Source organism: Thalassophryne amazonica, chromosome 23, assembly GCF_902500255.1.
Source record: "Thalassophryne amazonica chromosome 23, fThaAma1.1, whole genome shotgun sequence".
In the NCBI taxonomy this organism is placed as follows: domain Eukaryota; kingdom Metazoa; phylum Chordata; class Actinopteri; order Batrachoidiformes; family Batrachoididae; genus Thalassophryne; species Thalassophryne amazonica.
The window spans coordinates 15,605,416-15,627,464 of record NC_047125.1 but is presented as its reverse complement, the minus strand read 5'-3'; the positions used below and the strand labels follow the sequence as shown (position 1 = coordinate 15,627,464).

Here is a 22,049-nt window from a genome sequence, read left to right as displayed (position 1 = left end):
AGAACACTTGGAGAAAATATGGGAGCAATTACAGCATCTCGCAAACCAAATTAAACAAACAGACGCCCGTGTTACGGAGCTTGCAGCGCAAGCCGTTCCGCTTCCTGCTGCTCCAGCTGCGGCACCATCGATACCGGTGCAGATAACTCCGTCACCCAGAGATTCGGCGTCCGAACTGATTATTTGTTATCCGGTGAAAACGAATACCGTTGCCCAACGGTTGCTGAATCTCAGACAGGGGAGGCGGAGTGCGACGGAGTATTCCGTGGACTTCCAGATTTTTTCTGCTCAGTCAGGTTGGAACGCCGCAGCTTTACGAGGAGTGTTTGTAGATGGGTTAAATGAGTCATTAAAAGACGAGCTGGCAGTCCGTGACGAGCCAAACGATTTAGATGAGCTAATATCGTTGGTGGTTCGTCTAGATGATCGGATGAAGGAGCATGGACGCGAGAGAGGGCGGCCATCAGAGCGGGTTTTTTCATCTCGGGGCTTTCCCCGACACAGATCTGGGCCGCCTCTTCTTCGCCCCACTGAGGCTCCTCCGACGGGACCTCTGGCTCCTCTTGCAGACGAGCCCATGCAGCTCAGACGAGCAGAGACCACTGTATTGCCCCGACATATAAGCGTCAAGAAAAATAATGGTGACGTATCTCCAGGTGTTCTGGGACAGGCGACATAACACACACACACACACAAAAAAAAAACTTGTAGGGGTTAATGTTTTGTTTCTTTGAATAGGGGTTATAATTTGTTTGGGGAGTCAGAGGCGTGTCTGGTGGAGTGAACGTTAGGCGGTAAGAAGCCCGTCTGGGCTCACTTGATCGTTATTTTTTTATGTGTATTTAGGTATTTTCTGTTTGGGGTTTGGAGTCGTTTTGTTTTGTTGTTCTTTATTTCCCTACATCCCTAACCCCAACCTCACTTGCCCCAAGACCGTTCATCTTGTGGGTTGTGGGGTGGTGCAGGTTGGTCACGCTAAGCGTTCTCAGAAGACCTCTGCACCTAGGGGGGGGTTGTTAGGGGCCTTTTTCTTGGTTTGGTTAGGGCCCGGTTCCACTCCAGCCTCGGTGAGCCTTTGTACCGTTCGTCATTGGTGTTGCCGGGGTGTGGTGCAGCGGGAACATACCTCAGTCGGAGGGGTGGGCCGATCTGTTGCCGTTCGCCATTTCAGTAGTTCCACCCCTCCCGAGAGGCTGGGGTATGGTCGAGTTGGGGCACCGGACGTATTTCCGGTTTTCCGCTGCGCCTTGGGGTTGGGGCTGGGTTAGTTTTTCCTGTTCCCTTCCCTGGCTTAATGTTTTGAGCCGTTCGCCAAAATTGAGCCGCCGAGGGGCTCTGGGAGGGACCTGGGGTCTTTCGGGGTGCCGGGGAAGGCAACAGGGTTTAACGTTTGTTTTATTTGCCCCCGGGGTTGTTTAAGGTAGTCCTCCGGGGGTTGGACTTTGATTTTGTTTTGTTTCCTTCCGGGTTCCACCTCCAGGGTTGATGGGACGGTCCTCTGGGGGGGAATTGGCTTGTGGGGCCGACTAGCCAGGTGTGGCCGGGTCTGGGGTTCCGGGATTGTGGGGAGGGTGCCTCCTGGGGTTTGATGGTACGGTCCTCTGGGGGGCGCCGTTTGCTCCATGTAAACCTGGGGACCTTTGTGGGATTCCGGTTCTGGCTATTCCTCCTGGAACCGGCGGTAAAGGCCTTCTGGGGGGGGTTGGGCTCTACAGGTCGTTCTGGGGGGGTTGTTTGTTATTTTTCTTTTATGCATTTATGTTTGTATTGTGTTTGTGGGGCTGTGTTGGGTTTTTGCGTTTGGGAGTTTTTCTTTTCTTCCCGGGGTTAGATGGGACGGTCCCCTGGGGAGGTTTTGGGTGGGTTTTATGTTTTTTCTTGTGTGTTGGATTGTACTGGGGACTGTTTTGGGGTTTTTGTTGATGCCAGCCGGCCTTCCAGCTGCGGTGCCCTGTACTGCTGTCTGTGGTGGACCTTGGGAGCATTGTGCTGTCTGCTACCTGACGAGGACCCCGGAGGGAGGTGCTGTTCTCGGGCCTGGTCTGTTCGGTCGCCGGGAGGCTTCCTGTTAAAGGGGGGGTACTGTTGTGTGTTGGGGGGGTGTGGCTGGACATTTTGGTGTTCTTTTCTTTTCTTTGCTCTCCAGGTGGTATGAAAACTGATTTGTCTGTGGAGAAGGTGCTGGCAGAAGAGTCCTTCACCCTCATCAACAGTATGTGCAGCACCTGTGAATGGTGCTCACATGCAACCTTAAAGACTTTCAGCTGAAGCAGATAATTAGATGGCGTTCTGCATTTAAGCCATGTGTGATTCAAGCAGAATTGCCGGGAACTCAACCTTGTGATGTTCGTTTGTGAGACGTTGAGGACCGCGCCTGGGTTTGACACATCGTGCCTGTGAAGCAGGAAGGGTGAGGGACACATGCTGTCAGTGTTGTGTGGGCCGCTGAAGAGGAGGTACTGCTGGCCCACCACCACAAGATGGCGCCCTGCTTGAAGTGCGGGCTTCAAGCACGAGAGGGCGTCGGAGCAACCAGGAGTGACAGCTGTCACTCATCATCCATACCAGCTGTCACTCATTCACTTCTCATCACCACCACCATAAAGGCCGGACTGCAACTCCACCTCCCCGCCGAGAAATCAACTACCATTCAGGTAATTTCTCTGCTGACTGACACTGTGTGTGTTTAACCTGAACTTCTATTGCAGCCGTTTTCCTGGAGTGTTTCCTTATCTGGAGGATTGGCGTTTGGTGTGACATTGACGGCTTCGCCTCACACCCCAACTCAGATAAGTGGTTGACCAGGAGCTGCACGAGTGTGTGTGATTGGAGGTGGAGGTTCTCCCTCCTTTACTTAAGACAGACTGTGGAATTACTGAGTGTGTGAACTCACACTCATCTGGACTGTCTCTGTTTTCTGCCAGCAGTACCGGGTCTGACTGCTGAAGACAGCGGCCACCTGGGGCGCAGGGCTTGGCGGCTCCGGTGTTCTTCAGCTCCGTTGGTGGTGGAAGCTGTGTGGGGATCCAGCTCTTCTCTCTCCAGGCGTCTTCTATCGTCGAGCCTGCCCACACGTCACCTGGTGTATGATTGACAGTCCACCATATTGTTATTGTCTGTACGTTGTTGTGCGATTCACAACATTAAATTGTTACTTTTGGCTTATCCATTGTCCGTTCATTAATGCCCCCTGTTGTGGGTCCGTGTCATGTCACTTTCACAACAGTCAGCACACATCAGAGGTGATTAATTGTTTGACTACTTGTTGATAGTAACTTGGTATTTTGTTACGCAGTATATTTGAATTGTGATGAGAATTGTGCAGCTCGCTTCTCACTGCGGTGGCGTGCGGACAACTGATCCTCCACCTGCTGTGAGAAGCTGCTCATTTACATAAAGCTTAAATACAGACCTGAATGTGTTGCTGATAGTGTGTGCCTTTTGAAGGATATTGCTTGTAACTGCTGACTTACCTCACCTCTTCTATCCTTCGCAGAGAGTCGGTTTGTCGTGTCCACCTGGGGGGTGTTTGGCGGTAACAGTGAGTCCAGAAGCGCCGGGCTTCGATCCTTTTAGGCGCTGGAGAGCATGCCAGCCTTCACTCCACCAGACTGACGCATCTTTTGTTCATTCACTTTATTATGCACCAGAGGGTGAATTAATAAATTGTTTTGTTATTGGAACCGCTTTCTGGTTATTTTAGCGCTGGGTTCCGTCAGACACAGGTTCGCTCCTCAACCCGCGTCGACACATAACAGGAGACATCACCATGCATTTCTGTCCAGTCACATCCCAACTCCATAAATCCTTCCTCGATGTCTCTTGACTTGATGCTGTATGTCGATTTCCCAGCGACATGAATGTCACTGCCAAGGTAAATGACTCTCTCGACACATTTGATATGTTCTTGCCTTTGGCTGGTAATGGGGAGGGGGGCTCCTCATGAAGATAGATAATTCCTTTTACAAGACAAACACCTCTGAAAGCTCACACAGTTGTAGTTCTACATGTATTATTTATGTTCCAGGACGATGAGGAAGCCTGTAGCCTTAAACAGTCACAAACATTCAAGATTTCATTTTCATATGGTTTGAAAGGTCTTATACTGCCCCGTCCTGCCTCTCCTCACATTCAGTGAAGTTGTGCATGCTGCGACGGCGCGTGCCTCAACACTATGGAGATTAACGCTTCATCCATATCGGCAGATGTTCCTTCCCTGCGGGTGGCTTGGCAGCAGGAAGTGTCACTGCAGAAGCCTACTTTTGCGGCTTCAGCATAGACAGCTGGACCATCAAACAGCCTTTTCCTCTCTCCCTCCATCGCCTCCGTCTCACCGTACTTGATGTTTCATTGCTTGTGGCAAAATTCCTTTGGGTAATTACCCAACAAGTGATGGGTAAAACGGTTTGACAATATGTTAGCGATACGGAGATGTTCCTTTGGAGCCACAACTCACAGCTATTGTGATATATTTGCCGCAAACTTGTGAAGCTAAATAAAAGCCTAAAACTGTCAAACAGCACATTAGATTTGATTGAGTTTTTCAGCTGTTGTCAAGCAGCTCCGCGTTTTGTTCCTGCGCACTTTCATGGTTGATAATTTAGCAGTGACGGGGCGCAGCAGCTCGTGGCCACACGCAGACGGCAGCGTAGCAGGAGAAGGCATTCAGGACTCCCACCACAGCTGTGCCCCATCCATTTGGGGTGGAGATAACAAATTGATCAACAAGCGCATGGCTTCAGTGGCCATGCGCCACAGGCTGGGCGCTGTCATAAATCTAAGCATGCCTCTGAAGCGATCGACACGCCATCAATCATGTGTCAGATTGCTGCTTCTCTCCTTCCTTTTCCTGATTCACCACACTTGAACGCTTTGCTATGCGGCCCACCTGCTAGCCTGCGCTTTGCTGCAGTATTAGCGCCGGCACTGTAATCGATGGTGAGTGTGATGGAAGTGTGTGTGTCTGCGGGCATTTTCAAGGCCCAGCGCTGTCAGTTTAACCTTCCAGTCACTTGCTAAGTTGACAGAGAAAGTTTTGAAAAGCCACGTGACAGCTGCTTGAATTTAGACCGATGAGTGTTGAGGAGCAGATTGCATTATGGAACGTAGCTTTTTGTGACCTTCAGTGTTGTTTCCTCCATCAAAGAGCTTATGATATTAGTGTCATGTGCCTGTGCTTGATTGGATTTTTGAACCCTGTCCTTCATTCTAAAAGTATTTTGCAACCAGGACCATTTGGTCCTGATTCCAGACGAACAGATGTACCAGTCAATTTACACTCCTATCCTCACCTGTGTTCACGGGTTTTGCTTAATGACCGAAAGACCAAGGTTGGGGATGCAAGCAGTGGAAATGGCATTCCTACATCGGGTATCTGGACTCGGAGTAGAGCCACTGCATCTTCATATCGAAAGCCACCTGAGGTTGTTTGGGCATCTGCTGAGGATGTCCTCTGGTTGTCTCCTGAAGGAGGTCTTTCAGGTATGTCCAACTGGGAGGAGGCCAGGATGGAATTCCCAGAACATGCTGGTGGAAATATATTCACCACCAGGCTTGGGAACTCATCAGGATCCCCCAGGATGAGTTAGAGGACAAGAATATTAATTTTAATTTAAATTTTTTAAATTTATTTCATTTATTTTGCGCCAAATCACAACAAGGTTGCCTCAAGGCTCTTCACACAAGTAAGGTCGAACCTTACCAACCCCTAGAGCAAGCACACAAGCAACAGTGGTAAGGAAAAACTCCCTTTGATGGTTTTGAGGACGAAACCTCAAGCAGACCAGACTCAAAGGGGTGACCATCTGCTTGGGCCATACTACCAAAACAATTGACTAAACAATTTACAAAACGAATATACAGGAAATTTTGCTAGTGCACAGGACAGGAGGGTTGCAGAAGACACCACTCCCATCTCTGGATGTAGCCGCACCTCAAACAGAGAGAAAAAAACAGAATCAGGCATCAGAAAGACAACAAATATAGTATAGGCATGTGTTTGGTTTTTGACACCACATCCCACACCTGGATGAGTGGCAGAAGATGAATGGGTGAGCAAACTTAACTTCCTTCATGGAATCAAAGCAATCAGGGTCAATTCTCACACATCAAGATCATGGGTAAGGATCAAATATCAGTATGAGGAGGATTGATCCTTATCAGATGTCTGTGTCAGGATGAAAGGTCAGTAATCACTATGAAAGTTCATGATCAAAGATGGCCGATTAGGATCAAAGGGTTGGAAATCAAGATAAATGTGAGTGTTCAGGATTCCAAGATTGCACGTCAGTCATTTTACTTTATTCCAGATCATGATCTGGAGCTGGTGGACAGAAATGTAGTTTCAGCAAGAGGTGGTCCACTTAAGTAGATTAAGAATTGGAATTTAGTTTGGCACTTCCTTGTGACCTGGTTGAAGGGATGCACTCTCTGAGTTCACCTCGAGGTTTATTGAAAAGTTCACCCGGTATTGTTCCCTTATGATGTGAATAGGAAATCATTTTGAAAGTGGGCTTGTGATGAAATTTTTCTGGATATTTTCCAATTTCTGGATTTAGGATAAACCTTTATTTGTGCCTGAAGTCCTGCTGACATGGATTATATGACTTATGATAAGCAGTCAAGTTATGTCAGCTGTGTTCACTGTCAAATTTAGAATAAGTGGTCATGCTAACTGTGGCTGACATCACAGTTTGCAAAATCCAGTCATGTCTAGAAATCCATCACTGCTCATTCAGCCACTTCAGGCTCAGAAATATCTTCATTTTTATGATGTAGGTTTTGATTTTGAAACACAATACAATGTCCTCACTGTGTGAAGACCACAACATTTAGTAGCCCTGCCTGACTGTTTGGTTTTTGTTGCGTCCTATTAATTTTCCAATGTCTGTCCATCTTTTTTAAAACATTCCAAGTATTTCTCATCCCATGTTTTCAATTTCTTGACAAATATGGTCATAGTTTTCTGTTTGGGAGAGAGTTCTGGCATTCCATGTGGGAAATCTGAGTAAAATGTACCGTATTTTCCGGTTGTCAATGACCCCATTCTTATTGGGGTTCACCATCCATCTGAGATGGATTCAATCCAAATTTGCATTCTAGTCAGATAGCGTCCACAAATGCGTCCAAACTTAATCCGACTCTAGCCATATTCTTCTGCTTCTTCACCTTTTTGTACTCGGTTCTTTATCTTGGCATGGCACTGGCTTGCCATCTTCTTGTACCCGGGTGTTGCTCGTGTGGCAGCGATGTCCTTGAATATATTCTGATTCCAATTTAATACCCAACTTTTTTGCATGTCCTGGTCTCTAGATTATTTTGCGGCGCTCTATCACTCCAAACAAAGACAAACAATGCAATACAAGGTTTGGGCAAAATTAACTCCTGAATTTGGTAGGTGTTTACGTATGGCTTTTGCACCTGACCCATTTGCTAACCCCACAAACCCAATAGTATGACTTCACTATCCCTGAGCTAGTAGGATTCAAGCCCCATTTGTGTTCACACCTTGGTGAATCTGACTCAGATAGAAAAGAATCTGTCTTAAATCCAAATAGCGTAATTCAGACTAGGAAATAAATATCGGCCTTAAGCCGGTTCAAGCCCATATCCAACTCCAGATGGATTTCCAGCCCCATTCTGAAAGGAGCAAAGTGGATTTAACCTTATGTTAGCCCAACATTAGGTTGAAGGTTTAACACCACTGAACACCACATAACACCACTGCTCGCTGTACTACTCATAGCAACCTTTTAGCTGATACTATGGCCCTTATCATTACATGGAGCCTTTTTTCAACATCTTGAAACTTCAGTTATTTGGCTCATCATCCATTCCCTGACTTTGCACACTGAAGAACAGTACCCTCTCATCATCGGCACATGTCAACAAACTCATGACCCGTCAATGAGTTGAGGCTCCCAGTCATGACCCGGTACCAGGGTCAAGCCAGTGTACTTGCAGCCGTGAGTGAAAGTTGGGAGATGGTTCCTGTGCAAATGCCAAGAAACTGGCAGAAGCTACAAAAATACTGCTCCTCACACATTTACCCCAAAGGAAAACTCACAAATGAAACAGTACTACACAGAATAAATGTGAAATGAAATGCTCTGTCCATCTAATAAGACAGAATAAGCTCCCAAGAACATTATCTGGAGCTAAAATTGTCAGGAAAAAATAGGAAGGCACTGTCCAAAACCAGAATGGACTGACGATATAATCTCCAAGAGTAGATTTTGTTATGAGAAGGCAGTAAGGATGTCACAAGAAAGAGAAAAATGGAAAGTAATATCATTCACCCCTCTGGAAATAGAGGATGCAACTTAATTCTCCCATTGGAGCTGAATCAGATCCAAATCTCCTTTTGTTTGCTTTTTATTTTGTTTATGGTGTCTGTTCTCTGCAGGGACAAATCTTTAAAAAAAAAAAATGCATGAAAATTAGACACCGCCATATTTACAAGCAAATGTTTTTTCTTTTGTTTTGTTTTGTTGGCTTTCCCTTCTTAACTGAAGCCAGTTCAAAATCCAGCTATGCTAAATGAATATTGTTTGTGCGTATGCACGAAAGAGTAGGACATTGTATTCGGCCTTCTTGGAGTCCTTGAATGGAGTCCTGTATGGGGCTCCAGTGGGAGACTCCATTGTTCTGCTGGGAGACTTCAACGCATATGTGGGCAATGACAGAGACACCTGGAGAGGCGTGATTGGGAGGAAGGGCCTCCCTGACATAATTCACGGCTGTTTGTTGTTGGACGTCTGTGCTAGTCATGGACTGTCCTTAACGGACACCATGTTCGAGGATAAGGATGCTCATAAGTGTACATGGTACCAGAGCACCCTAGACCAAAGGTCAATGATCGATTGTGTGATCATATCATCTGATCTGAGGCCACATGTTCTGGACACTCGGGTGAAGAGAGGGTCAGAGCTCTCAACTGATCACCATCTGGTGGTGAGTTGGATCAGCGGGTGGGGGAGGACTTTGGACAGACCCGATAAGCCCAAACAGGTAGTGTGGGTGAACTGTGAACGTCTGGAGAAGCCCACTGTCCAACAGATCTTCAACTCACACCTCCGGCAGAGCTTTTCTGGCATCCCTGTGGTGGTTGGAGGCATTGAACCAGGATGGGCAATGTTCAAAGTTTCCATTGTTGAAGTCACAGTAGGGAGCTGTGGACTGAAAGTCTTAGGTGCCCCAAAGGGCGACAATCCTCAAACACTGTGGTGGGCATTGGTGGTCAGGGAAGCTCTCCGACTGAAAAAGGAGTCCTTCTGGAATATGTTATCTCTGGGGACTCCGGAGGCAGCTGCAAGGTATCAACTGACCCAAAGGGCGGCAGCCTCTGCTGTGGGGGAGGCAAAGCAGTGGGTGTAGGAGTTCAGAGTAACCATGGAGATGGACCTTCGGTCAGCACCAGGGTGCTTCTGATAGACCATGAGGCACCTCAGGAGGGGAAAATGGGGAACTCACCAAGCTGTCTACAGTAAGGATGGGACTCTGTTGATCTCAACTGAGGAGGTAATCGGCTGCTGGAAGACACACTTTGAGGAACCCCTGTATCAGACCGGAGCACCCTCTATAGTAGGGGTGGAAGTCATTGAGGTAGTCAAGCAACTCTGCAGTGGCAAGGCCCTGGGGGTTGATGAGATCTGTCCAGAAATGCTGAAGGTTCTGGGTGTGGAGGGATTGTCTTGGATGAGAAGTCTCTTCAACATTGAGTTGAGGTCTGGGACAGTGCCTAAGGAGTGGCAAACTGGGGTGGTGGTCTCCTACTCAGCCACCCTGGTAAAGTCTACTCCACGGTGCTCGAAAGGAGGGTTCGGCTGAAAGTCGAACCTCGGATTGAAGAGGAATAAAGTGGGTTCTGTCCTGGCTATGAAACAACCTACCAGCTCTTCACTGTGACAAGGATCGTGGAGGGTGACTGGGAGTATGCCCATCCAGTCTACATGTGTTCTGTGGACTTGGAGAAGACATATGATCGGGTACCCTTGGAGATACTGTTGGGAGGTTCTGCAGGACTATGGAGTGAGGGGGTCCCATCTCAGGGCCATCAACCTCTGTAGCGAGAGGTGTGTTTGGGTTCACATTTTAAAAATTTTAAAATTCAGTGTGGCTCACAGCTTCTTCTTTTTTTTTTTTTTTTTTAGAAAAGACTTCTCAGAAGAATTCATACCAAATTTGGTGCTTACATCATCAACTGAACAATTCTTACACTTATCTGCTGTGCTATAATGGGGTATTTTTGGTGACAAGTCTAGACCCATGAAGTACTATATTACGCTGTCAGTGCTAGGCTCCAAAGAATACAGTTTTCAATTTCACTTCCAGCACCCACATTCTTCACAGTTCAAGTGTAGTTGCGCTATTGATGAGTGGTCAGATGCTGTGTATGTGCTATGCCAACATCACAAGCCTCATCTGAAGTAGCAAAGAGTTTTCCTTCTATTTCTGCAATATGCAGTATTTCGATATTCCCCAACTTGCCAAACTCAAATAAAACCAAATTCAAAACAAATTGAAAATAAAATAAATGAAATGTGGTCTGTGCTGTATTTTTTTACCTCCTGGTGGAAGTGTTGCAGGAACGAGGCGTTCACCTGCTTCACCGCGGGGAGCTTTGGTGGCTGCCGCTCCTGTGAATGATGCTTTGCACTCAGTTCTTTCCTCACTAGAAGAACCGGGCTCACCTCCTGAGCCTGCCATCTAACTAGAAGAACAGATGATGATCTGTTTGGTGCAATTCATGTTACGCCCAAAATACACCCATGATTAAATGACGAAATGGAACACCATTGCACCCTATGTCTGATTGGAGGTCTCCTACTTTAGCAACTGAGGTGTAGAGCCCTGTGTGAATGCTAATGCGTATGCTTGTGATGCTCCAATTGATATTTCACATTTGCTGCCTCTGTCACATTCTCTCAAGTGTCTCGTCTGATTAAATATCACTGCTTATCGTGACAGCTGCCGCCGTGCTTAAGTCAAAAGGGAATTCTCTTTTAATTGCCTTGCTCCATACGTCTGTTTGGCGCTTTGATGCAGCGTTGGCGCTGCATGTGATCACTAAAAAGTGCGATGCATAATGGAGCACTGAGTGCAGCTGTCAGATGGCACTGAAGGAAATAATGGATCTATTATATCACCTGCTTTTATCTGGCGCTTTTGTTGAGCTAACTATGTAATAACCACACAGTCGTTCTTTGCGATGCTGTTGAAGTACAAAATTTACATTTGTTTGGTAGCATTCAGAATCCAGTTGGGAATTTTTCTCTGCTGATTCCATATGGGGGGGGGGGGGGGGGTGAACTACCCTACAAACTGAAACAACCCGTGCTGTCAGGTTTCTGCTCTCCTGACAATCCACTGGCTCATTCTGACACCAATAAGGAGAGACAGGTGACAAACAGGAATCACGAGAACTCTGACTTCCATTCAAAAAGAGATTTGAAAGGAATCTTCCATAACACAAGAGGACTCAGTGATGTCCTTGAGTTGTTCGCTGTCTTAACTGTCAGATTCAGCGACGACATCCAAAGCCTTTTTTCATCTTTACGCGAAAAAGCGAGACAACGCTGCTTTTGAAGCACGGTGAAAACGTATCAAATCCCTGTAGTCTCGGATGTTGCAAAACAGCTTCTGCACCAAGCGCCTTGTTTGATGGCCATCAAATGATGGCCAGCGTAGTTTGTTTATTTATTTTTTTTTTTTATATATAGTTCACGAAATCTTCTTTGCACGAGGCTTCTTTATCGCCTGTGGTGAGAGCTTTGCGCACATGGCAGACAGCGATGCAAATGTGGACGTACGAGTCGGGTCAGCGGGGAGGCTGCAGTCGCTCTCTGGGACCCGCTTTCAATTGAGAAGTGAAAAAAAATTCAACCACCTTCTCATTTCTGCTGTGGTTATGTGATTGTGGCAGGAGGCTCACAATCGGAATTGTTTTCCGTCTCTTCAGAAATGAACTCCCAGTGTCTGGTTTGCTTTGTATCTTTTCGGGCGGTGTTTAAAGTGACCTGCCACTGATCGAACAAAATGCTGAAACAAGTAAAAAATTGTTAGACAAGAGGCCCCGAGGCTGAATAAAAATCAGCAGTGGCAACAATAAAATGTACCGAAAGTAATCTAAGACCTGTTGGAGATTGTTCTTTATGGTGCTAATGTCATTGTAAATCTTATCGTACATTAAACTCTGTTCTAAAGTCAGTTTAGTTAAGAGTAAATGCTGCACTATTTTTTCCAAAAGAAAATTAAATTTTTCCCTTTATGCACAGTGTAAATATATATTTTCCCCCTTAGGTCCCTTTGAATCAATTATATCCAGCGACTCCAGCAATTAGAACTTTTTTCACTACCTAAAAGGACATTAAAGCAGTTGTAGCTTCAGCCAATCAATATTAAACGAGCACAAAAATCATTAAACGCCAAATGTGCTCGTAACTTGACATCAAGCCTTTGGTGTATGCAGTGGTAGTGTTCTGCTGGATGTTGAGCTATTCAACATCTGAATCCTTGAAGATTATTTTGGAGAACAGCAGACCATATTAGTTGGATGTAGTTTTATGGAAAGGTCAAGTAAATACTTCCTTTGAGATGTTGTGGACACTTTGAGATTGGGAGATGTCTGGGAAGCATGAATGGAGTCTTGAGTTCCCTGGACAGAGGCATTTGGTGATGCTGATATCTTTGATGGCGACAAAAGGCCCAAGTCTTTTGAGTCCTGATGCTTCCCATCTTACTGTATGGTTGAGATTTGGATTAGGACTCGGTGTGGTGTGGCAATGCACATCCACCCGTCTTACTGTATGGTTGTGTGACTTGAATGTCAACCAGTGGCCTAAGGTGACAGTTGGATGTCTTTGGTACCAGTCTATCCTTAGGTACCACTGGAATGACTTTCTGGAAAACAAGTCGAACAACACAGAGGGATGAAGATGAGGAGTATCACTTGCATTGAGAGGGAGTGTTAGCATCAAACGTTTGACCATGTGGTATGTTTTTCTATGCCCGATCCAGCACATAGGTGCCTGATAGTGCAACAGATAACTGAAACAATCGTGCAAATGGTGATACAAGCACCAAAGTTGGCACAAATACTCCTTAGACATCACTCTTTTGAAAAAAAATGACTGGCCACTTGAATTTTCAATAGGCGGCCAGGTAGGAGTCAATTGAAGAATTACACAGGGCTCAAAATTAAAAATGCTCAAGTCATTTTGAAAACTACACCACATTATTTGTCTGATCGTAAAGATTCCAAAAAGGTATAGTTTGGGCTATCTATGACTAAATCATCAGGAGTTATGGGGTAAAAATAGCAAAAACGGTGACAAAGGTCAGTTTCAGTTTGTACAGGGGTTAAAAGTTAAAGTTCCTTCAATTTTGCTAAAAAGTGATGCAAATTATTGGTTGAAATAATAGGATCAATAAATGGAATTGTTTTGACTGTGTTGAATGCTTTGTCTCCAAAGTAAAGGTCAAACAAGGTCAATGTCCATTGAATTCTGTGACGTGACGTGTTTATAGAACCCTATTAACCCAAACAATAATTTGCATAATGTTTTACTGAAATTGGAGCAATTTTAATATTTGACCCCTGTACAAACTGAAACTGACCTTTGTCACCATTTTTACTGTTTTGACCCCATAACTCCAGAACATTCCATCATCGATTGTCCAAACTATTGTTGTATGGCTGGGGGGCCTGGCTGCCTTTTTGTTTCCGTCTTTTGTTTTTCCTTCCAGGTGGCTTGCATTTGGGACTGAGTGGCTGTGTTGCTGAGGTTATCAGGACCTCACCCTGATCACCTGCGGCTCGTCAGGACTCACAGCTGAGGTGCATCTATATGGATTGGAACATGGTGGCATTTAAGACTGGAGTATACAGTGTGTATTTGCCAGAGACTCAACCTTGTGACCAGACGGGTGAGATCGTCGTCTCGGGAGCCATCTCATCATCAGTGGATGCAGAGAATGTCCAGGGTTTGATGCACGGTCTGTGAAAGAGGAGGGGGTGAGGTCTCACGCTCGTCAGCACACTTCCTGAGGTACGTTAGATTTTGTGACTAACATTTATACAGTCAGTAAATGTGGTGTCCCTCACACCTTTATTATATTGAGCTGTATGTTAGTCATGTATCGGCTTCCACTGCAGTGGAGTTTTGTGAACTGGATGTTCCATGCCTGCAGGTTGGGAAGCTGATTAGTAATCAAGCCAGGAAGTGTTTGCTGTTTGTACACCTTTAAGTGTTCTCTCTGTGTGTAGAGTGTGGACTCACATAATGGTTCCTTCTTTCACAGACTCGGTTTGTTGCGGCCACCTGGGGGGTGTCGGCGGGGTCCTTGGGTCCGAACAGCTTCTGGCTCCGGACCGTTAGCGCTGCTGGGAGCGCACCACGCCAGACCGCACTTTCTTTTATTTTTGTATCACTGTTATGTATTAAATTCAGTTAGCCTTTGTACCGTGCTCTGCTTATTTCATACTGGGTCCTTCAAACGCTGGTCGGTTCTCCGAGCTGCGTCCGACACATAACAACTATACCTTTTTGGAATCATTATGATCAGACAAGTAATGTGATATATATTTTTCAACATAATTGGAGTATTTTTAAAGTTTGACCTCTGTGCAATTCTTCATTGAGCCCTACCTGGCCATAGCTACCACCCTGGGATAGCTATCATACATTTTTGTGTAGGCCATGATACACTGAGGCTGGGTTCTAAGTGTTGTTTTTTCCCCTTAAGTGGTACCGAAAACCTGCTTGGCCCATGGACCAGTATGGGTTACAACCATCATCATACTGGTGACGCCTGTTAGCATAACACTGTAGGCCTCTCTTCACAGCTTCAAGAAAAAAAAAAACAATAACAGTGTCAAACCAAAAAGTGGGGGGTGGCTTTTGTGCTTGGCCAGTTGTGCAGCCATTGCCTGTGCTGTCTGACATCCCATGGCGGACGCACTATTTAAGAACAAGAGAAAAGTTTCTGGCTATAATGAAAGTGTGGGAAATATATTATTCTAACAATGGCAATTCTGGGCTTTTGCATTAATGACTTCCTGAAGGTAATTTGTAGAATTAAGGCAGCCGCATTACTCACCTGTGCCATCTGGGTTTGTGATGAGACAATATGTGAGCCGTACAGCTGGGCCCCGAATGGATGCGCCTAAATGATTGGGCAATTTTTATGTGTGGCGAACGTATCACAGACAGATTTCCTCGTGAAATTTTGCCACAAATCCTAACGTTCTTCACTTTCTTTTCTGTGCCCACCCCCACCCGTGCAGGTGTCTCACTTTTTTTTTTTTTTAATGCTTTCCCATCTGTTTCCAACTCGCAAATTATCCCTTCGTGTTAAGATTTCTTTTGCTTCTCCTCCCTCTTTCTCTACCTGTTCCTTCCATCGTTCCCCTGCTGTTCCAGTCTATCACTCCATATTTTCTCAAGCCGTCCTCTGTGCTATCGCTCTCACAGTCTGCTCCCCCTCCCTAACTCGCAACTCAGCTCTGTCTCCGGCTGGCGGCTTGATTCATTTTATTGTCTGCTCTCTGCAGGTATACCCTCGGAAGAGCACCCCCGCTGTGGACCAGCTATGTGTGGGCGTACCTGCCGCGGAGGTGAGCCAAATGCTGCGAAATTACACAAGCCTGCAGTCTCTTCGCCACCTCTACATGTTTGCAAACTGCTTCCAAGTATCAGTGAGCGGGAGCTCGAAATCATTGTTGTCAAGAGGAGTCGCTGCCAACAAAAAAATAAGTGCAATTTGATTACAAATTAACCAAAAGGAGTCGCATTCAGCTAAAATGTTAATGGCAGAAAATATTGACACATCAGAGCAGAGAGCAGAGCAGAGTTTTGTTTTTATTTCTTGATTGCTCTTTGGCACCGTCTTGACTTCTGCTGAAGGCGACCGACGTGTCTTCCAAACACTGATTAGGGGAAAAGCACGAGGACGAGCAGTTGTCTCCGTATCAGGCTTGTTTTCTGCTGTTATAGGGTTGCCAAGCACGTGCACACGCTGAGACGCACACGAGCAGGTGAGCTGGGAGGGGTGTTGGTGCAGGGATGGAGTCTATGGAGCCAAGGCTGCTCACTTCACTGGGACACAGACCAACTAGAAGGGCACTACATAGAGTCCCTTATTCCTGATAGCTTAACTGTGATGGATGTTGATTGTATTTTACCTTTGATCGTGATTGTTGACATTTGATCCTGATTACTGATCTTGTATTTTGATTACTCAGTGTTGACCTTGATCACTAATCTATGATTCTGATCACTTATGTTGCCACCATTTGCTGAACTTTGGCATACTGTGGATTTTTGACCATATTACTGTCTTTTGATCCTTAGATCTAAGATCCTTAGTGAACTTGGAACCTCAATGCTGATGACTAACTTTTAATCCAAATCTTGACCTTTGAGTGATTGCCATCCTTTGTTCCCATTTGGTGACATTTGATCCTCACTTCTGACATTTGATACCATTCCCTGACCTATGATCCTGATCACTGAATCTACATCCTGAATGACCTTTGATTGTGATAAACCTTTAATCCAAATCCTGACCTTTGAGTGATTGCAATCCCTTGTTCCCAATTGGTGACATTTGATCCTCACTTCTGACATTTTATACTGTTCCATGACCTACGATCCAGATCACTGAACCTGCATCCTGAATGACCTTTGATTGTGATAAACTTTTAATCCAAATCCTGACCTTTGAGTGATTGGCAGCCTTTAATACCATGCTGACTTCTAACCCTGATCCTGATTGCTGTCCTTTATCCACCACTTGATCCAGATCACCACCACAAATACCCCATCCCTTAGTAAACCTTCAATAAATCTGGTTCATTAGTTTTTGTGTAGTTGCACTAATGAACAAATCAATCGGAATAACGTTCCAAGTGAATGGTAAAGCAAAGATAAGAATCCTACAGCTTTTTTATTTTGACTGTTATGCAAGTAAACCTTTCCACCTGCAGAACCGAGTTACCAAAGAAAAGATAATATTTCTAGCGTATATACGTTGTGCAATATTAAAACCTGGAAGTTACTATATTTTCAGGTTTGAGTATAGGTTGGAATAACTCTTTCTGTTAAACCATTGGCATGGCTCATTTGAATAATGATGGGGTGCTATCTCCATATTTTATAACCCTTGTGGATTTAAACATTGTTGGTGACCATTGTTGGCATCTTCTGTAGTTGGCATGACCATAGAGGTTCTTAACCCTCTGGGGCCAAGCTTTACTAAATTCTAAATAACGTTTTAATGATATGAGATAGAAACTTGCTTTTTTTTTTTTTTTTTGCTGAAAAGTTAACTCTGCGGACTTTCGAGCTGGCCATCTTTGTACTCCTCATAGAAGCTGTGTGATGAGGTGCACAATGTGATTGTCCAATCGGAATTGGTTCACCGTCACATGGTTTTCTAAAATCCAATCCTCGGGCAGATTTACCTCATGTGAAAAGCCAAAGATCATTTTCAGGAGTGATATGTTACTAGTTGGCCCATTTGAATAGCCCCCTGGGTGCTCCAATGAGAAAATACTATTGGACTCCAATGCGCCCTGCGCCATTACACACAGCAATTAGTGAAAGCAGACGGAGCAGACGGAGAGACTCTGATGACAATCTCACGTGCTCAAACAAAGAGTGCGCCACTATCAGGATTGATCCACTAGTTTGCATGTGAATGTTACTGGATAATTCTGTTGCTTTCTTGGCGTAAAGCACTGTTTACCATATCAATGGACCGAGGGGGAGGGCCACTTCTCAGACTGTAAGGAGCCAAAGTGGGCCAAAGTGTGAATGAAAGCTGCTTTAGGAGCAGCACAGAACACTCCAAAACACAGTAGAAGTAGACGCTTGTGATGTAACCTTTGTGTAATAGCAGGCATTGAGATGAAAACAAAAAAGCGCATAGACCATTTTGTATATATTGTTCAAAATGTGCATTTGTGTTTATTGTTTGAACCTTTTTGTTATTTTCGCACAAGACCTCAAATTACCTTTATAAAGTGTCAAAACAGTTGTTTATTATAGTTTGCTGTGTGTTTTGAATAAATGTGTGTGGAAAATTATTTGCCTCTTTACTTTTTCCTTTCTTATTTCTGATTGTAAACCTTTATTACACTTATAAAGCATATATATTCTGAAAGTAAAGGTTGTCCTGAAAAAAAGAGACATAAAACTTGATTGTGGGATGCAGGGAGAGCTGTTAACAGCAATAATAAAACATTTATGCCAGGCGAGTGAACTGTCCAAAAAATGCCCTTGGACCCCAGAGGGTTAAGGCTTGGGGGGTGGGGGTGGGGGGTCAATTTAGCTAATGGCCACAGCGACCTCTACTTTCTTCCTGTCATCATTAATCCCCAACACAATGAGTGGCACTTCCCATCAGTGCAAAAATATCTGATATTGTGCACGCATCTCGAGATGTGTTGCACATTAGTTCCCCTCACACGTCCAAATGTGCACTCACTGTCACACGCACAGGAAGCTCGACTTAGATGTAACCTCCAACGCTGACAGGCATCTGTGTTCTGCCGCCATCTATCATCACTGCCACTGTTGACTTTTGGACCAGTGTAAATGCCAGCCAAATATTGTGTGTCTGAGGGATCTGCTGATCACATACTGCATTTCCACACCTTGTTTACATCAAGATTAACTCCCCTCAATGCATTCACCAGCACGTCATCAAAAAAAAAACCCTTCTTCCAGAAGATAGGTCACATGATTGTAGGATTCCATAGGGGGCAGCTTCCTGCCGGGTCCACTTGAGAGGGAAGGTGAAAAATCAGAAACACCATCCAGCAATGAGAGGCTCGCATTTGCAGAATTGTTTATTTCGTGCCTGTAGTTTTGTTTCTGTCAATATGTTGTTTTGCTAAACCCTCCTTTTTTCTTTTGATATACACTCGTAACTCTGAATTACTGAGTTATCAGTTTGCTCGAGTCATATTCTCCGCATAATTAGCAATGGTCTTATTAGTATACAGCTAACTATCGCTTAAACGAGCATAATTAGATGTTTAAGAGCCTCACTCGAATAATTAGTTCCCACTTTTGTTGCAGTTGGTCGAGGAGTGTAACACCTACGGAAACCTGTATCTCTGCCCACAAGGTTTCAACGAGTCATTAAATCCAGATAATTTCATGCTGTTTGTTCGACATGAGGGATCGGATGTTTCTACTTCATTATAGTTATTTATTTGTTTATTTCATGGAGATGCAGAAACATGGACAACACTCTGTGCAAACAATCAAAAGTCCTTGTAGAGAGTGAATGATTTCACACAGCGACTCATTAGCAGATTTGCAGTTGATGCACGCCTCAAGAAAACAGGAACATCTGTCTGAATCATATTCACAGAAGAGCCTACAAAGACCAGCATGCATTGCACACAGTGCCTGCAAGGCCTCGTCCTAATTTGTGGCAAGTACGGCGCTAATTAGCAACTTATAACATGAATCACTCCAAGCTAGCATATGCTAACAAGTAGAGGTGTTCTTATTGATAAACACTTGTTTTTTTTGCTTCTGCTACTACCAGTATTACTAAGACAGCTCCTAATACTAGTAGGACTGCTGCTACTACATTTAAACTATTATCAGTTGGTAAGCTAGCTTTTGGTGAAACCATTCCGGAAAAAAGCCTGCGTAACGTAACCAATAGGTTTAACAGCTGATATACCGTATCTGGGCGTTGTCATGTTGACATCAGCGGCACAATGAACTCATTAATGCATAAAGGGGAGGAGCATGGGCTCAGTGTGTCTAACCTTGCTAACCTTGATTCAAGTGTTTATTAAATCATATTTTTGGGGGACTGCGCAGTGGTTCTCTTAAGGATTTGCTTTGGTGTGGACATTAAAAATTCTGAGCCTCTTGTTTTCTCAGGAATTATGCATTAAGTGGACCGAACGGATCAGGCTACCGACGGCTGCAGAAAGTGCTAACTTCATTAGCATACAATATTAAATAAGACAATAGTTTCATTTAGTGAGAATATGGCACCAGCGAACATCTTAGAAGAACCGTTTCACCACACAAACCAGATTATTTTAGGTGATACCTTTGATTTCTGCAGCAGCTAACAGCTGTACTGAGCATACTTTGAGTTATGGTCACAGTGAGAGACCACATCCTCAAATTTACATAATTTATGGATTAAAATTTCTTAAATTAGGACTTTGTGGAAAACAATCACCTTCTGTGCAGGTGTCATGGAGGACAAGACTATGCATAGAAACCAAGACTATTTTTTGTGCCAGGCTGTAAAGATATTTATTTCTGCTAAAGTTAGACACTTTAACATGGACTCCTATGGGAATGTGCTCGATTCTGGAGCCAGCCTCAAATGGCCAGTCAAGGAACTGCAACTTTTCATGCTTCTGGTTAGACTTCATCTGACACCATTGAAGTTTACCGCTGCTGCCACCAGGAATAGTCTGAAATTGGTCACTTTTTTTAGTTTTTCGCCCTCACCTGGGCTGGAGGTGTAAATGCAAGTTGTCGAATGTCTAACTAGAAGGGCACTCGGTAGAGCACATACCTCTGCCACGCCACATATCAATATCGAAGGATGCGAATTCACAAAAGGGCCAACTAATACATTATGCTATATTCCAGAATTTAATCTGGATCATCACCAAATTTTAATCGATTGGTCCTGGACATATGTCCCATCATTCCACCAAATTTGGTTCATATGCTTTCAAAACTTTTTGAGTTATCATGTTAACATACAAACAGACAGACAAACACCGGTGAAAACATAACCTCCTTGGCGGAGGTAATGATGGAGTGTCAATATAGTGACAGAATAGGTTTTAAATGCATTTAGTGATGCCTGCAGGAGATATGGCTAGCTCCCACGCTAACGTTCTGCAAAATGTCATTTGATCACAGAAGGAAGCAAAGCTTTTACAAAGCTTTCCTGACACAATTTCTCGTTCCACCAGTGTTTCGGCTTGCTGGGAATCAACGGGGCTGGAAAAACCACCACGTTCAAGATGCTGACAGGAGACATCCTGGTCTCCAGCGGAGAGGCCTTCCTAAACGGCTTCAGGTGAGATGCTAACTCCCACTAGCGCACCGAGTAACTCATCATAATTAGCCACCCAAGACGGCTGCCCAGATGGGGATCAAGCAAAGGGGGACGCGGGGGAGGGTGTCCTAGCTGGCTCCCTCTCCGAGCTCTCCTTTCCTCTACCTCGGTGTCATTTCCTCTTTGTTTTTCCTCACTGAGATAGCTGAAATATCTCTTACACACTCTGCCGTGTCTCCCTTTTGAACTTTGGCTCTCTCATGTCTCCTCACTGCTATATTCTGAGATATGCTGAAGACTCAGAATTCTGTTTCTTCCTGCCTCTTGCACATATTTCATTCTGTTTCACATACTCGTCATGTTGCTTGCTCTGGTTTTTGTCTCTGCCTCACAGAGTCACGAAATCATTCTACACCCTCCAAAAAAAAAAAAAAAGACTTGACACTAGAAACACAAGGCTGAAGCACCTGAATGTACGATGCCAGTTTTAGTCTTCCTCGTTTTTGGAATTCAATCGTACTGCTACGTCGCATGACTGAGTGTGACTGTGCTGTTTGATTTTGTATCTGCTGTTGCTTTTAATTGTTCGTTTACTACATGTGTGGAAATTCACTTTGCGTCCAACAAAGGCGAAGACATGCCGGTGTTAATGTTGTTTAATGCAGAAAACAGGGATCAAAAGAAATTCTGGGAGACCTTTAGGGGAAATGAAGACTGAAAAGAGAGGAAAAACAGATGGGAATCCACCCACTCTGCTTTTTTTTTTTCAGCTCGTTACGCTTTCTGTGCATTTGGCAAGAAGAATGATCGCAACAACAAAAACAACATTTCTTAAATGGACATTTTTGCTCTCTTGGCAACTTGTCTTTCCTATTTGTGATTGTCTGATCACAAGGAATTGTTGTTCAGATCTGCATCCGGCATCTGTTTGCTACCTGATGTGTTACCGTCAGACGTCCTCTTGTCAGAGATGAAAAAAAAAAACAAGG

The 22,049-nt window shown here is 44.6% G+C and overlaps 1 protein-coding gene across 1 annotated transcript in view; it reads left to right on the top strand.

Annotated features, from left to right (window-relative positions):
* Positions 1-22,049, top strand: part of LOC117505392 (phospholipid-transporting ATPase ABCA1-like) — a 282,727-nt gene that overhangs the window by 213,331 nt on the left and 47,347 nt on the right. Inside the window, exons 43-44 of the mRNA XM_034165037.1 lie at positions 15,554-15,616; positions 20,975-21,081. Of these exons, the coding sequence (XP_034020928.1) occupies positions 15,554-15,616; positions 20,975-21,081 (170 nt within the window). The remainder of the gene's footprint in view (positions 1-15,553; positions 15,617-20,974; positions 21,082-22,049) is intronic.